At 46.4% G+C, this 16033-nt stretch overlaps 1 protein-coding gene across 1 annotated transcript in view; it reads left to right on the top strand.

Annotated features, from left to right (window-relative positions):
- Positions 1 to 16033, top strand: part of shisa9a (shisa family member 9a) — a 314382-nt gene that overhangs the window by 270832 nt on the left and 27517 nt on the right. The window contains exon 3 of the mRNA XM_078239851.1: positions 6380 to 6535. Coding sequence (XP_078095977.1) covers positions 6380 to 6535 — 156 coding nt within the window. The remainder of the gene's footprint in view (positions 1 to 6379; positions 6536 to 16033) is intronic.

The raw sequence follows: 16033 nt of genomic DNA, 5'->3' as shown, positions 1-16033 counted from the left end.
TAGTTCCCCCTGATACTATGGGGCAATTTAGCATGGCCAACCCACCTAACCTGCACATCTTTGGAGTTTCACCATCCAAGCGTCACCATCCAATGGATTGGCTTCTGCAGATGCGATTCCTTGAATTGTCGGCTGGTCTATTCTGCAGCAAGATGGTTCTAAACTTCAAACAGGGCATTCCGTGTGAGCGAGGATTCATTTAGGTGTGTCTATCCTTGCTGTGGTGAAGAGAAATGGAGAGAGAAAGGAAGAGAAAGATAGGGTTAGGGAGGAGGATTATGTAGAGCATGGAGTCTGGTATGAACCACTTTGGGTCAAATGACCTTGTTCCAGCATTGTATGCACCAGCATAGAATTTCAGAAAGTGTCGGTCAGACAGATGAGTTCCTTTGCTGTACTGCCCTATCAAAAACAAGTGAAGAAGGTAACAGCCCCAAAACCTTTAATAAAATGCACACAATGCAGTGTAGATGTATCAGTTAGAGGTAGAAGGGAGTGAACGAACTGAGTCTTCCGAGACCGTGTAGAACTTCAACAAAAACATTTTTCAACATGCATGAGGGAGAGCAGAATTCATGGTTGTAAGTACAGCTTGCTTCCGAGCTACTCTGCTAAGCATTGGTATTTACAGATTCTTATACCCCTTTCTTTACATTACAGCATGTGACATTTCAATTAGGTCATCAGATTGTTACCTTGAATTGGTTACAGGTCTGTTTTTGATCACATTATATGGTTCCATTGTCTTGGGTGCTTCAGCTTTAATCACTTTGTTACCATCTCCTGTCCAGCTGTTTACAATATCAAAACGTGGTGTTTGTCAAGCTGATTTCGATGGGGTGTTAATTGTCCCATCTCCTGGATATTTGATGAAGTTTTCAGAGGCACAATGGTTCCTCTAGACCTTTTGGAGCCTTGATAATTGATATCAATTCTCACCTGGTTGCTGTAACCTAGGAGCGATACCACCTGGGGTGTTACTGCTTTCGTGCTGTCTGAGATGTAGTTATTTGTATTTTGTCCTGTCTGCCAGCAGTGAGTGTGGGGACCACAGTGCCGTCTGTTTAATCCTTTCCATTTATTCCTCTCCTGCCCACACTCCCTGGGTTTTGCCCTACTACATACCCACAGTTGCTTTTGTACCTTATCCTGTTAAACATCTCCAGGTCTTACATTCCCAGAGTCATAAAGTGCAGAAACAGGCCCTTCAGCCCATCATGTCTGTGCCAGCCATCAAGCACCTAAATATTCGAATCCCCTTATCCGGCATTTGATCTGTAGCCTTGTATGCTATGGCAGGTTTATGCCAATGACCTTTATGTTCTTGATACCATCCCCTTTGCCATGCCAAGTACCTACTCTGCAGTAGTGCAGTGATAATATCAGGTAATCCAGAGGCCCAGGTTAATGGTCTGGGGACGTGGGTTCAAATCCCACCGTGGCACCTGGTGGAATCTAGATTCAAATAATAAAAGCTGAAATCGAAAGTCCGTTGTTGCAAAAACCCATCTGGTTCACTAGTTTAAAGTTCAAAGTTTATTTATTAGTGTCACAGGTAGGTTTACATTAACACTGCAATGAAGTTACTCTGAAAAGCCCCTACAGTGCAGAAAGAGGCCATTCGGCCCATCGAGCTGCACCGACAACAATCCCACCTGTGACCCCGTGTATTTACCCTGCTAGTTCCCCCTGATACTATGGGGCAATTTAGCATGGCCAACCCACCTAACCTGCACATCTTTGGAGTTTCACCATCCAAGCGTCACCATCCAATGGATTGGCTTCTGCAGATGCGATTCCTTGAATTGTCGGCTGGTCTATTCTGCAGCAAGATGGTTCTAAACTTCAAACAGGGCATTCCGTGTGAGAGAGGATTCATTTAGGTGTGTCTATCCTTGCTGTGGCGAAGAGAAATGGAGAGAGAAAGGAAGAGAAGGATAGGGTTAGGGAAGAGGATTATGTAGAGCATGGAGTCTGGTATGAACCACTTTGGGTCGAATGAGCTTGTTCCAGCATTGAACACACAAACATAGATTGAATTTCAGAAAGTATCTGGCGCCTGTTCGGGTACACCGAGGGAGAATTTAGCATGGCCAATCCACCTAACCAGCATGACTTTCGGAGTGTGGGAGGAAACTGGAGGAAACCCACGCAGACATGGGGAGAATGCAAACAAAGAACAGTACAGCACAGCAATAGACCCTTCGGCCCACCAAGTCTGTGCCGTCACAGATGCCTCTCTAATCTAATATTTTCTTGCTTCTACGTGGTCCATATCCCTCTATTCTCTGCCATATTCATGTATCTATCCAGATGCTTCTTGAACATTGTTATAGAATCTGCTTCCACCACCTCCTCCGGCAGCGCGTTCCAGGCATTCACCACCCTCTGTGTGAAAAGTGTGCCCCTTACATCTCTCTTTTAAACTTTCCCCCTCTCAACCTATGCCCCCTGAGTAATTGACCCTTCAACACTGGGAAAAAGACTCTCACTATCCACTCTATCCAAACCTGTCATAATCTTGTAAACCTCTATCAGATCCCCCCTCATCCTCCGATGCTCTAATGAAAACAACCCAAGTTTGTTCAACCTTTCTTCATAGTTCATATCCGCCAAACCAGGCAACATCCTGGTCAATCTCCTCTGGAGTCTTTCCAATGCATCAACATCCCTCCGGTAGTGTGGCGACCAGAATTGTACACAATACTCCAAATGCAGCCTAACCAAAGCTGCAACATGATTTTCCAATTCCTATACTCAACGCCCCGACCGATCGAGGCTAGCATATCATACGCCGTCTTGACCATCTTGTCCACCTGAGTTGCCACCTTCAGGGAATTCTGGATCTGCACACCTAGATCCCTCTGTATGCTAATATTTCTAAGGGCTCTACCATTTACTGTATACTTTCCTTCTGCAACTCACGTTATCTCACATTTCGTCCCAGGTCTCCAGCTGATTTATATCCTGCTGTATCCTCTGACAATCCTCCTCACTATCCACTACCCCCCCAATTTTTGTATCATCTGCAAATTTAGTGATCAGACTTACATTTTCCCCCAAATCATTTATATATATTACAAACAACAGAGGCCCCAGCACTGGTCCCTGTGGAACACCGCTTGTCACAGACCTCCAGTTAGAAAAGTGCCCTTCCACAGCTACTCCCTGCTTTCTGTGCCCAAGCCAGTTTTGTATCCATCTTACCAGCTCACCTCGGATCCCACATGACTTCACCTTCTGTATCAGCCTGCCATGAGGAACCTTATTGAAGGCTTTACTAATGTCCATCTACACAACATCCACTGCCCTGCCCTGGTCAATATTTTTTATCAAAGAACAACAAAGAACAAAGAACAATACAGCACAGGAACAGGCCCTTCGGCCCTCCAAGCCCGCGCCGCTCCCCGGTCCAGGATTGAATTCTGAATCCAGGATCCCCGCCCAATTTTCCAGCCTATCTACATCCTAATATCCTATCCACCGAGCTGTCCCTCACAGCTACGATGCTTTGTTCATCACAACCTATTAACTCACCCCTACCCCCCCATTCCAGACCATGTGATCTCCAGGGAGAGGCGAAAACCCAGAGTGAAAAACCCCAGGGCCAATATGGGGAAAAAAAAATCTGGGAAATTCCTCTCCGACCCCCTGAGGCGATCGAAACGAGTCCAGGAGATCACACTGGCCCTGATCAGAAAATGCTTCCCAACCCTATTCATTTCCACTGCTGCTTTACGAACACCATCTGAATTCCCTGCCCCCGAGACAGGTTCCCAACTATCCGCAGTCTCGCTCTGTTCTGGCACCAGCAAGATGATCATAGAATGAAGCCTTGAAACGAGAAACAAAGAACAATTAGCCCGCGCCGCTCCCTGGTCCAAACTAGACCACTCTTTTGTATCCCTCCATTCCCACTCCGTTCATATAGCTGTCTAGATAAGTCTTAAACGTTCCCAGTGTGTCCGCCTCCACCACCTTGCCCGGCAACACATTCCAGGCCCCCACGACCCTCTGTGTAAAATATGTCCTTCTGATATCTGTGTTAAACCTCCCCCCCTTCACCTTGAACCTATGACCCCTCATGAACGTCACCACCGACCCGGGGAAAAGCTTCCCACCGTTCACCCTATCTATGCCTTTCATAATTTTATACACCTCTATTAAGTCTCCCCTCACCCTTCGTCTTTCCAAGGAGAACAACCCCAGTTTCCCCAATCTCTCCTCATAACCAAGCCCCTCCATACCAGGCAACATCCTGGTAAACCTCCTCTGTACTCTCTCCAAAGCCTCCACGTCCTTCTGGTAGTGTGGCGACCAGAACTGGACGCAGTATTCCAAATGCGGCCGAACCAACGTTCTATACATCTGCAACATCAGACACCAACTTTTATACTCTATGCCCCGTCCTATAAAGGCAAGCATGCCATATGCCTTCTTCACCACCTTCTCCACCTGTGACGTCACCTTCAAAGATCTGTGGACTTGCACACCCAGGTCCCTCTGCGTCTCTACACCCTTTGTGGTTCTTCCATTTATCGTGTAGCTCCTCCCTACATTATTCCCACCAAAATGCATCACTTCGCATTTATCAGGATTGAACTCCATCTGCCATTTCTTTGCCCAAATTTCCAGCCTATCTATATCCTTCTGTAGCCTCTGACAATGTTCCTCACTATCTGCAAGTCCTGCCAGTTTTGTGTCGTCCGCAAACTTACTGATCACCCCAGTTACTCCTTCTTCCAGATCGTTTATATAAATCACAAACAGCAGAGGTCCCAATACAGAGCCCTGCGGAACACCACTAGTCACAGGCCTCCAGCCGGAAAAAGACCCTTCCACTACCACCCTCTGTCTTCTATGACCAAGCCAGTTCACTTCCTCAAAGAACTCAATCAAGTTTGTGAGACAAGACCTCCCCTTCACAAAACCATGCTGCCTATCGCTAATGAGCCTATTCTCTTCCAGATGTGAGTACATCCTGTCCCTAAGAATCTTCTCCAATAATTTCCCCACCGCTGATGTGAGGCTCACAGGCTGTAATTTCCCAGATTGTCTCGTCTGCCCTTCTTAAACAGAGGAACAATGTTAGCTACTCTCCAATCCTCTGGTACCTCACCCGTGACGAAAGAGGATACAAAGATTTTGGCCAAGACCTCAGCAATTTCTTCCCTCGCCTCTCTCAGTATTCTGGGATAGACCCTATCTCGCCCTGGGGATTTGTCCACCTTAATGTTTTTCAAAACCTCCAATACCTCCTCTCTTTTTATCGCAACATGTCCTAGAATGTCAACATCCTCCTTTCTACTCTCCCCTTCCACCTTTCTACAGGTGGTCTACATTCACCAATCACCACATCCTTCTCCTTTGTGAATACAAATGCAAAGTACTCATTAAGGACCTCACCCATCTCATCTGGCTCCATATACAAATTCTCTCCACTGTCCTTGAGTGGACCCACCCTTTCCTTAGCCACCCTCTTTCTCCTAATATACGCATAGAAAGCCTTGGGATTCTCCTTAAGCCTGCCTGCCAAGGACATTTCATGGCCCCTTTTAGCCCCATCTAAGTCCCTGTTTAAGCTCTTTCCCGCTCTCGTTGTATTCCTCAAGAGCCTTATCCGTTTTCACTTTCCTGAAATTTATGTATGCAAACATTTATGTAACGCGCTAAGATCCTCCGAGAAATCTTTGCCTCTGTTTGTTGGCTGGAAATAAAAGCACTGGAACTCTTTAATAAAAAATGTCCTTCAAGGAATTGTCTTTATCTGGTCTGGCCTACTTATGTCTCCAGACCCACAACAATGTGGTTGACCCTTAACTGAAGTGTTCAGTTCAAGGACAATGAGGGATGGGCAACAAATGCTGGCGATGCCAACAACACCCACATCCCATGAAAGAATATTAAAGAGCTAACAAAATGGGAAGTGTCTTTAATTTATTCGACAGTTTTCCTCTCCATTGAAAATGTGCAACCCCCCCACAGGAACATATTGTACGGAGAATCATTTTTCATTATATTTTATTCATGTTATTGCTGTATTACATCATGTATGATGTTAGCATTCTATATTAATATTTTATCAACGGGTTCAAAATCATAATAGAATGTCGCCGGAGACCAGGTTCTTGCGAAACAATTTCATATTATCACAGTTCACATTAACAGGGTTTATCTCAATTGGCTTTTTCCAAAGCGTTAATAGTCCGAGGTCATTGTGTTGTGTGGTTTTCTTTACAGACCTTTTACTAATGAGCTTTATCTGTGAAATGAAAAGACAAGCTCCCCTCAGTATGTGGGTGGAGATTGTGATTAATGCTTTTCACACTTTCTCTTCTGTATTCACGATGAATATTGTGTTCTCTTCAATGTTTTGCAGACCAGACGCAGATGAACAACGCAGGCCCAACCTATCCTCTTATCCCTCAGATGGCCCAACCTCAATCCTATCCCACCCTGGGGCAAAGTTCGCATTCGTTTGAACAGCAGGTCCCGGGCAAGGAGTTGAATAAATATGCCTCGCTGAAGTTAGTGGGTAAGTAAAGAGTAATGGGCAATGCCTTGTGAACCGACACATCTTACGTGTATGATTTCATTTTTCATATGGGGGCAAGCTTTATCTAGATTAACATCATTGACAATCTGATGTGTGGAAGATAATTCTTTCTGACTGGGTGTAGGTGAGACGTCAGTGTGGGCCGTGGCCTCACAGATAGATTATAAACTTAATCTTAACCTCACAGCTTGTCCCATAGTCAGGCCATTGGTGGTTGGATGGTAGGGGGGATGATGGTGGATTGTTGCCCCGAGCAGCTGCCCTCTCACACTGCTGCCTCACAGCGCCAGGGACCCGGGTTCAATTCTCGGCTTGGGTCACAGTCTGTGCAGAGTCTGCACGTTCTCCCCGTGTCTGCGTGGGCTTCCTCGGGGTGCTCCAGTTTCCTCCCACAGTCCGAAAGATGTACTGGTTAGGTGCATTGGCCGTGCTAAATTGTCCCTTAGTGTCCAAAGGTGTGCAGGTTAGGGGGATTAGCGGGGTAAATGGGCTTGGGAGGGTTCCTGTCAGAGAATTGTTCAGACTTGGTGGGCTGAATGGCCTCCTTCTGCACTGTAGGGATTCTATGAACCCGCACTCCAAGACAAATCTCAGTCCAGAACACACCCTAAACTAATCGAGATTAAAAACAGAAAATGCTGTAAATGACTCAGCACAGATGCTGCCTGACCTGCTGAGAATCTTCAGCAATTATTGTCTTTATTTCAGATATCCAGAACGAGTAACATTCTGCCAATGCAGACCCCACTCCAGAGCCAGTTTCACACCCTCACTGTTGCTACATAGTTATAACAAAGCAAGCACCTTCAATCGAGGGACGGCATGGCGGCAGTGGTTAGCACTGCTGTCTCACAGCACCAGGGACCTGGATTCGATTCCCAACTTGGGTCACTGTCTGTGCGGAGTTTGCACGTTCTCCCCGTATCTGCGTGGGTTTCCTCTGGGTGCTCCGGTTTCCTCCCACAGTCCGAAAGACGTGCTGGTTAGGTGAATTGGCCAAGCTAAATTCTCCCTCAGTGTACCCGAACAGGGGCCAGAGTGTGGCAACTAGAGGATTTTCACAGTAACTTAATTGCAGTGTTAGTGTAAGCCTACTGGTGACACTAATAAATAAACTCTTTCTGGCTCTCTTGCCCGTTTTCTCTCAGTGGAAAGGCCTTGACACCATTTTTTATGACGGATCACCATTATGTTTGCGATTGGACTCGATCTGCTCACAGTGCTGTCAAAAATCTGCTCCACAATCCCCTCCCCGTGATCAACTCAAGCCCCCTTTACCCGAAGACCCTCCAACACTGCTGATTGTTCTTGCCAAATGCACTGTGAGTTATTCGCTGGTAATTAGGCTTGGAGCGACCTTACTGCTGCCTCCCAATACCAGGTCAGAAAATACTGGGGAAGTTGGTGCAGCCCCAACAGAAATGGTCCCACTCGACCTCCCACCGACCTCACAGCCTCAAAACTGCACCAATTAGAATCGCAAAACAAGCAGCCATAAACAAAAAGTCAAACTCACAAATAGTCTTGATGCTTCAATATTTACGTGGGCTGTTGTTACAACCGAGTAATTTTCACACAGATTCAGAAACTGTTGCCAAGTTCGCTGCTACATTTCATCATCTTTTACAAAAAACAAATTTCTTCCGTAGTGTTTACAAATTATCCGTGAAATCACCCTTCACACGTTTTACTACAGTATTCGTGAGCTTAGTCCGGGTCATACAATCCCTACAGGGCAGAAATCATAGAAATCATAGAAACCCTACAGTGCAGAAGGAGGCCATTCGGCCCATCGAGTCTGCACCGACCACAATCCCACCCAGGCCCTACCCCCACATATTTTACCCACTAATCCCTCTAACCTACGCATCCCAGGACTCTAAGGGGCAATTTTTTTTAAAACCTGGCCAATTAACCTAACCCGCACATCTTTGGACTGTGGGAGGAAACCGGAGCACCCGGAGGAAACCCAGGCAGACACGAGGAGAATGTGCAAACTCCACACAGGCAGTGACCCAAGCCGGGAATCGAACCCGGGACCCTGGAGCTGTGAAGCAGCAGTGCTAACCACTGTGCTACCGTGCCGCCCTAAGAAGGAGGCCATTCAGCCCATCGAGTCTGCACCGACAACAATCCCGCCCCAGGCCCTATGGGCCTGTGATTTGCAAGAATAAACAGGGAACATTCATAGAACTATTGGATTGTTTTACTCTAATACTCGGACTGACACCCAGGGTAATGCCCTGGGGACCCGGGTTTGAATCCCACCAGTTTGTGAAATTTGAATTCAATTTTAAAAAATCTGGAATTAAAAGTCTAACGGTGACCATGAAATCATTGTTGATTGTTGGAAAAACCCATCTGGTTCACTAATGTCCTTTAAGAAAGGAAATCTGCTGTCCTTACCCGGTCTGGCCTACATGTGACTCCAGACCAACAGCAATGTGGTTGACTCTTAACCGTCTTCTGAAATGGCCGAGCGAGACACTCAGTTCAAAGGGCAATTAGGGGTGGGCAACAAACTGGTCCAATCAGCGACGCCCACATCCCATGAAACAATGAAGAAAAAAAACATCAGCTTTACCTGAGGGAATAGAGAGATACGGACTGACTAAGGACAGACATTACAGTAAATGGCAGAATCCTTAAGAGTATTGATAGGCAGAGGGATCTGGGTGTACAGGTACACAGGTCACTGAAAGTGGCAATGCAGGTGGAGAAGGTAGTCAAGAAGACATACAGCATGCTTGCCTTCATCGGCCGGGGTATTGAGTTGAAAAATTGGCAAGTCATGTTGCAGCTTTATAGAACCTTAGTTAGGCCGCACTTGGAATGTAGTGTTCAATTCTGGTCGCCACACTACCAGAAGGATGTGGAGGCTTTGGAGAGGGTACAGAAAAGATTTACCAGGATGTTGCCTGGTATGGAGGGCATTAGTTAAGAGAAGAGGTTGGAGAAACTTAGTTTGTTCTCACTGGGACAACGGAGATTGAGGGGTGACTGATAGAAGTCTACAAGATTATGAGAGGCATGGACAGAGTGGCTCGTCAGAAGCTTTTTCCCAAGGTGGAAGAGTCAATTACTAGGGGGCATAGGTTTAAGGTGTGAGGGGCAAGGTTAAAGGAGATGTACGAGACAAGTTTTTTACACAGAGGATGGTGGGTGCCTGGAACTCGCTGCCGGGGGAGGTAGTGGGAGCAGATACGATAGTGACTTTTAAGGGACGTCTGGACAAATACATGAACAGGATAGGAATAGAGGGATATGGTCCCCGGAAGGATAGAGGGTTTTAGTTCAGTTGGGCAGCATGGTCGGTGCAGGCTTGGAGGGCCGAAGGGCCTGTTCCTGTGCTGTAATTTTCTTTGTTCTTTGTTCTTGAAGGAAGGCCTGTGCTTGGTAGAATAGGAGCCACTTCAGCTGTAATGAGCTGTAACTCCTGCATTTAGCTCTGGAGTGCTCAGAGTTCTTGACTCTTGGGGATAATTGGCTTCAGGCAGAACGTCCGATGCACAGCGTAGCTCATTAGGGCCACTCACAGCCAGTTCCTGGAGAAATTCTCCCACTGTAGCAAATTGTGGCAAACAAATATCTTCCCGTGAAACAAGCGTAGAATTGGAACAAGTGGAAATCAATAAATCAAAAGAGCAAGCGAATCTGCAAAGAGACAACATCAGAGACATGACGAATGGGAAAATTGAAATGTAGAAATGAAAAAGGAAGCAGTATGATTGCTGAGTTGTTTGACCTCCAGGTGGAGTTTGGGAAAATGATGTTTGCTGATACCAGGAAGCTGTGTATTTTCCAATTCACATTTTTAGTTTTTGATCAGATGGCTTAACAACTGCCATTTTGAAGACCATAAGGTATAGGAGCAGAATTAGGCCATTCAGCCCATCGAGTCTGCTCCACCATTCAAATCATGGCTGATATGTTTCTCAACCCCATTGTCCCGCCTTTTCCCCATAACCTTTGATCCCCTTACTGATCAAGGACCTTTCTATCATATATATTCTGTGAATGCAAAGTATATCTCTGCCCAACCTCATCCTAAAATAATATTGCATCTGTTGTTGGACAGCTCAGTGTTTTTGGAGAGAAACATATCGAAACACTCCAAGGTTATTTAACTTTGAGAAAGAATTTGTACAGAGCCAGTTTCCCGACAATGATCGTCCCACAGAGACCGAATAATTGACCTGCATTTTAGGAACTTATCTTGACTTTCAAAATGAAGCTGCTATCAAAAAAGTAGCAACTTCTACATTTCTCTACCGAGCAAAATCTTTTCTGGAATCATTGGGGGCGGCACGGTGGCACAGTGGTTAGCACTCACAGCACCAGGGACCTGGGTTCGATTCTGGCCTTGGGTGACTGTCTGTGCGGAGTCTGCACGTCCTCTCCGTGTCTGCGTGGGTTTCCTCCGAGTTCTCCGGTTTCCTCCCACACTCCAAAGATGTGTAGGTTAGGTTGATTGGCCATGGTAAATTGACCCTTAGTGTCAGGGGGATTAGCCAGGTAAAGATGTGGGGTTCGGGAATATTGTGTGGGTGGGATTGTTGTCGGTGCAGGCTCGATGGGCCGAATGGCCTCCTTCTGCACTGTAGGGATCTATGATTTTAACCTGAGATGAAAAATAGCAGCCTACTCTCTCGTTGGGTCACACCTAAGGAATGAAACACATTACAGAGAAGCCGGCGGTGCAGTAGGTATTGTCATTGGACTAGTAATCCAGAGATCCAGGGTAATGCACTGGGGACCCGGGTTCAAATCCCACCATAGCAGATGGTGAAGTTTGAATTCCACAAATATCTGGAATTGAAAGATTAATGAAACCCTTGTCAGTAGTCGTAAATGCCCCTCTTGCCTGGTCTGGCCTATATATGAGATCTGGCCTCCAGATCCACAGTAATGTGGTTGATGTGTGGAGTTCTCCGTGTCAGTGTGGGTTTGCTCCGGATGCTCCACCCACAGTCCAAAGGTGTGCAGGTTCGGTGGATGGCCAAGTATAGCTTAGGGGGATTAGTGGGGTAAATATGTGGGATTATAGGGATATGGCCTGGGCAAGATGTTCTGTCGGAGAGTTGGTGCAGACTCAATGGGCTGAATGGCCACCTTCTGCACTGCAGGACTCTATGATTCCTAAATCTTAAATGCCCACTGAAATGGCCTAGGGCAATTCAGATGGGCAATAAATGTTGGCCCAGCCAGTGATGCCCACGTCCCATGAATTAAAAACAATTATGTACAATCTTTATAATTGTAGTCTGGAGCTATGGATACTGACCATTTCACCAGGAGACTCTCCCATTCTTACCACCTGCCATCGGTGTGTGTCGCGAACACTTACAAGCTGATACTCAATCTGTTTGCTGGTGTCGTTTACATATCTTCCTGGACCACCCAGGAATGGGACTGGAACTCAGAGCATCAGGCTCAGAAGCACCACACCACATGACCTTCTGTTCTCTAGAATATCCTCATGCAAATATCATTCACATGGTGGCTGTAGAATAAAGTGATTGCTGTTTCCTCGGTTTCTCCATTTCAATCCACATCCGAGCTCATGTGGCTTCTCTCTGGCTGGGTGGTGCTAGTCGATGAGATGTGAGAGCAGAAGTAGGCCATTCGGCCCATCATATCCTCTCCACCACTCAATGAGATCATGACTGATCTGATAATCCTCAACCCCGCTTTCCCGCCTTATCCCCATCACCCTCGATTCCCTTACTCATTAAAAATACATCAGAGTAAATTCCTAATAAAAACCTTTCTTTCTTCTTAATTTCTATTAAATTTCCTATTTAAATGAGATATAATAACTTCTTGAACAAAAGAATGGAATCTGGTATTGAACGAACAAGATATGTTGCAGATGTATAGAACGTTGGTTCGGCCGCATTTGGAACACTGCGTCCAGTTCTGGTCGCCACACTACCAGAAGGACGTGGAAGCTTTGGAGAGAGTACAGAGGAGGTTTACCAGGATGTTGCCTGGTATGGAGGGGCTTAGTTATGAGGAGAGATTGGGTAAACTGGGGTTGTTCTCACTGGAAAGACGGAGGATGAGGGGAGACTTAACAGAGGTGTATAAAATTATGAAAGGCATAGATAGGGTGAACGGTGGGAAGCTTTTCCCCAGGTCGGTGGTGACGTTCACGAGGGGTCATAGGTTCAAGGTGAAGGGGGGAGGTTTAACACAGATATCAGAAGGACATATTTTACACAGAGGGTGGTGGGGGCCTGGAATGCGCTGCCAGGCAAGGTGGTGGAGGCGGACACACTGGGAACGTTTAAGACTTATCTAGACAGCCATATGAACGGAGTGGGAATGGAGGGATACAAAAGAATGGTCTAGTTTGGACCAGGGAGCGGCATGAGCTTGGAGGGCCGAAGGGCCTGTTCCTGTGCTGTATTGTTCTTTGTTCTTTGCAACACTATATTCTGCACCCTTTCCTCTCCTTCTCCCCTGTGTACTCTATGTACGGAATGTTTTGTCTGTATAGCGCACAAGAAACAATACTTTTCACTGCATCCCAATACAAATCAATCAAATCAAATCAAATTAACACAGTGAAGTTTGGACCCTGTGGGGTGACAGTTGTCTGAATACAGATTCTAACATTGTAACATTCAGGTACCACGTGTACTGAGCTCACCAGCGTTCTGTCTGTATTGTGTGAATCCAGTCTTGAAATATCCACTAATGTTGCCAATTCTGCCAAGACAGAAACAGAAAGAGTGTTTGCATTCTCCGTGATTAGACCCCTTAATGATGAACAACATGGTGGATGAGAGAGATAGCGAGAGAGAGGAAGAGAGAGAGATGGAGCGATGCAGAGTAACAGAGAGATAGGGAGAGGGAGCAATGCAGAGAGTAACAGTTAGACAGTGAGGAATAGAGATTAATTCAGATGGAGAGTGAGTGACAGGGGAGTCCGAGATGCTACATAAACAAGGTAAAGATTTGAAAATGGAGGAGTGTTTCTTACCCACTTTTAAAAGACAATCCACACTCACACCAGTCACATTTCACACTCTCTGCTCAGTTCTGTGTTGGGGGGTGTTGAGTGTGGGATCAGTGTTTGCTTTTCTCAAACCGCACTGATATTCCCAACAAGGGCAAGCGGTTTCAGTGTTTAAAAATGTAAACATTTAAAAACAAAAGCAGACAGCATTTGGTTAAATCTCACGGGATCCAGGGTGAGGTCGCCAAATGGATACAAATTAGGCTTGATGACAGAAGCCTACCGTGGGGCGGCACGGTAGCACAGTGGTTAGCACTGCTGCTTCACAGCTCCAGGGTCCCGGGTTCGATTCCCGGCTCGGGTCACTGTCTGTGTGGAGTTTGCACATTCTCCTCGTGTCCGCGTGGGTTTCCTCCGGGTGCTCCGGTTTCCTCCCACAGTCCAAAGATGTGCGAGTTAGGTTGATTGGCCAGGTTAAAAATTGCCCCTTAGAGTCCTGGGATGCGTAGGTTAGAGGGATTAGCGGGTAAAATATGTGGGGGTAGGGCCTGGGTGGGATTGTGGTCGGTGCAGACTCGATGGGCCGAATGGCCTCCTTCTGCACTGTAGGGTTTCTATGAAAAGACAGAGGGTAGTTGTAGAGGGTTGTTTTTTGGTCAAACTGGAGGCCTGTGACCAGTGGGGTGCCTCAGGGATCAGTGCTGGGTCCACTGTTATTTGTCATTAATATTAATGATTTGGATGAGAATTTAGGAGGCATGGTTCGTAAGTTTGCAGTTGACACCAAGATTTGTGGCATTGTGGACAGTGAAGAAGGTTATCGAGGGTTGCAATGGGATCTTGATCAATTGGGCCAGTGGGCTGTTGAATGGCAGATGGAGTTTAATTTAGATAAATGCGAGGTGATGCATTTTTGTGGATTGAACCAGCGCAGGACTTACTCAGTTAATGGTCGGGTGTTGGTAAGAGTTACAAAACAAAGAGATCTCGGGGTACAGATTGATAGCTCCTTGAAAGTGGAGTCACTGGTGGATAGAGTGGTGAAGAAGGCATTCTGCATGCTTGGTTTCATTGGTCAGAACATTGAACACAGGAGTTGGGACGTCTTGTTGAAGTTGTACAAGACATTGATAAGACCATACTTGGAATGCTGTGTATTGTTCTGGTCACCCTTATAGAAAGGAGATTATTAAGCTGGAAAGTGTGCAGAAAAGAATTACTGGGATGTTATGGGGTCCTGATGCTTTGAGTTATAATGAGAGGCTGAATACCCTGGGACTTTTTTTCCCTTGAGTAGGCTTAGTGGTGTTCTTATCGAGGTCTCTAAAATAATGAGGGCATGGATATAGCAGCTTTATAGAATCTTAGTTAGGCCGCACTTGGAATATAGTGTTCAATTCTGGTCGCCACACTACCAGAAAGATGTGGAGAATTTGGAGAGGGTTCAAAAAAGATTTACCAGGATGTTGCCTGGTATGGAGGGCATTAGCTCCGAGGAGAGATTGGAGAAACTTGGTTTGTTCTCACTGGAACGACGGAGGTTGAAGGATGACCTGATAGAATTCTACAAGATTATGAGGGGCATGGACAGAGTGGATAGTCAGAAGCTTTTTACCAGGGTGGAAGATTCAAAATCTAGGGGGCATAGGTTTAAGGTGTGAGGGGCAAGGTTTAAAGGAGATGTACAAGGCAAGTTTTTTACACAGAGGGTGGTGGGTGCCTGGAACTCGCTGCCAGGGGAGGTAGTGGAAGCAGATACGATAGTGAGTTTTACGGAACGTCTGGACAAATACATGAATAGGATGGGAATAGAGTGATATGGTCCCCGGAAGGGTAGGGGGTTTTAGTTCAGTCGGGCAGCATGGTTGGTGCAGGCTTGGAGGGCCAAAGGACCTGTTCCTGTGCTGTAATTTCTTTGTTCTTGTTCTTTGATATCAAATCATAACCAAAAGTGCTGGAAAAACTCTGGCAGCATCTATGGAGAGAGAAACAGAGTTAACGTTCTGAGTCCACGTGACTCTTACACACAGCTCATTTGGTCATAGAATCCTACGGTGCAGAAAGAGGCCATTCGGCCCATCAAGTCTGCACCGACCACAATCCCACCCAGGCCATATCCACATATCCCTACATATTTACCCACTAACCCCTCTAACCTATGCATCCCGGGACACTAAGGGGCAATTTAGAATGGCCAATCTACCTAGCCCGCACATTTTTGGACTGTGGGAGGAAACTGGAGGAAACCCACGCAGACACAGGAAGAATATGCAAACTCCACACAGACAGCGATCCGAGCCGGGATTCAAACCCAGGTCCCTGGAGCTGTGATGCAGCAGTGCTAACCACTGTGCTCCTGTGCCACCCTAGGGATGTGTTTCTCCGAATTGTCCAATGGTAATCCATGGTGTTCCGGGGTTGTCTGGCTCCTGAGGGAGACGAGCAGAATCCCTAAAATACAGAAGGAGGCCATTCAGCCCATCGAGTCAGCACCGACTCTCTGACAGAGTATC

Source organism: Mustelus asterias, chromosome 23, assembly GCF_964213995.1.
Source record: "Mustelus asterias chromosome 23, sMusAst1.hap1.1, whole genome shotgun sequence".
Classification (NCBI taxonomy): domain Eukaryota; kingdom Metazoa; phylum Chordata; class Chondrichthyes; order Carcharhiniformes; family Triakidae; genus Mustelus; species Mustelus asterias.
This window is presented reverse-complemented; position numbering and strand designations above follow the sequence as displayed.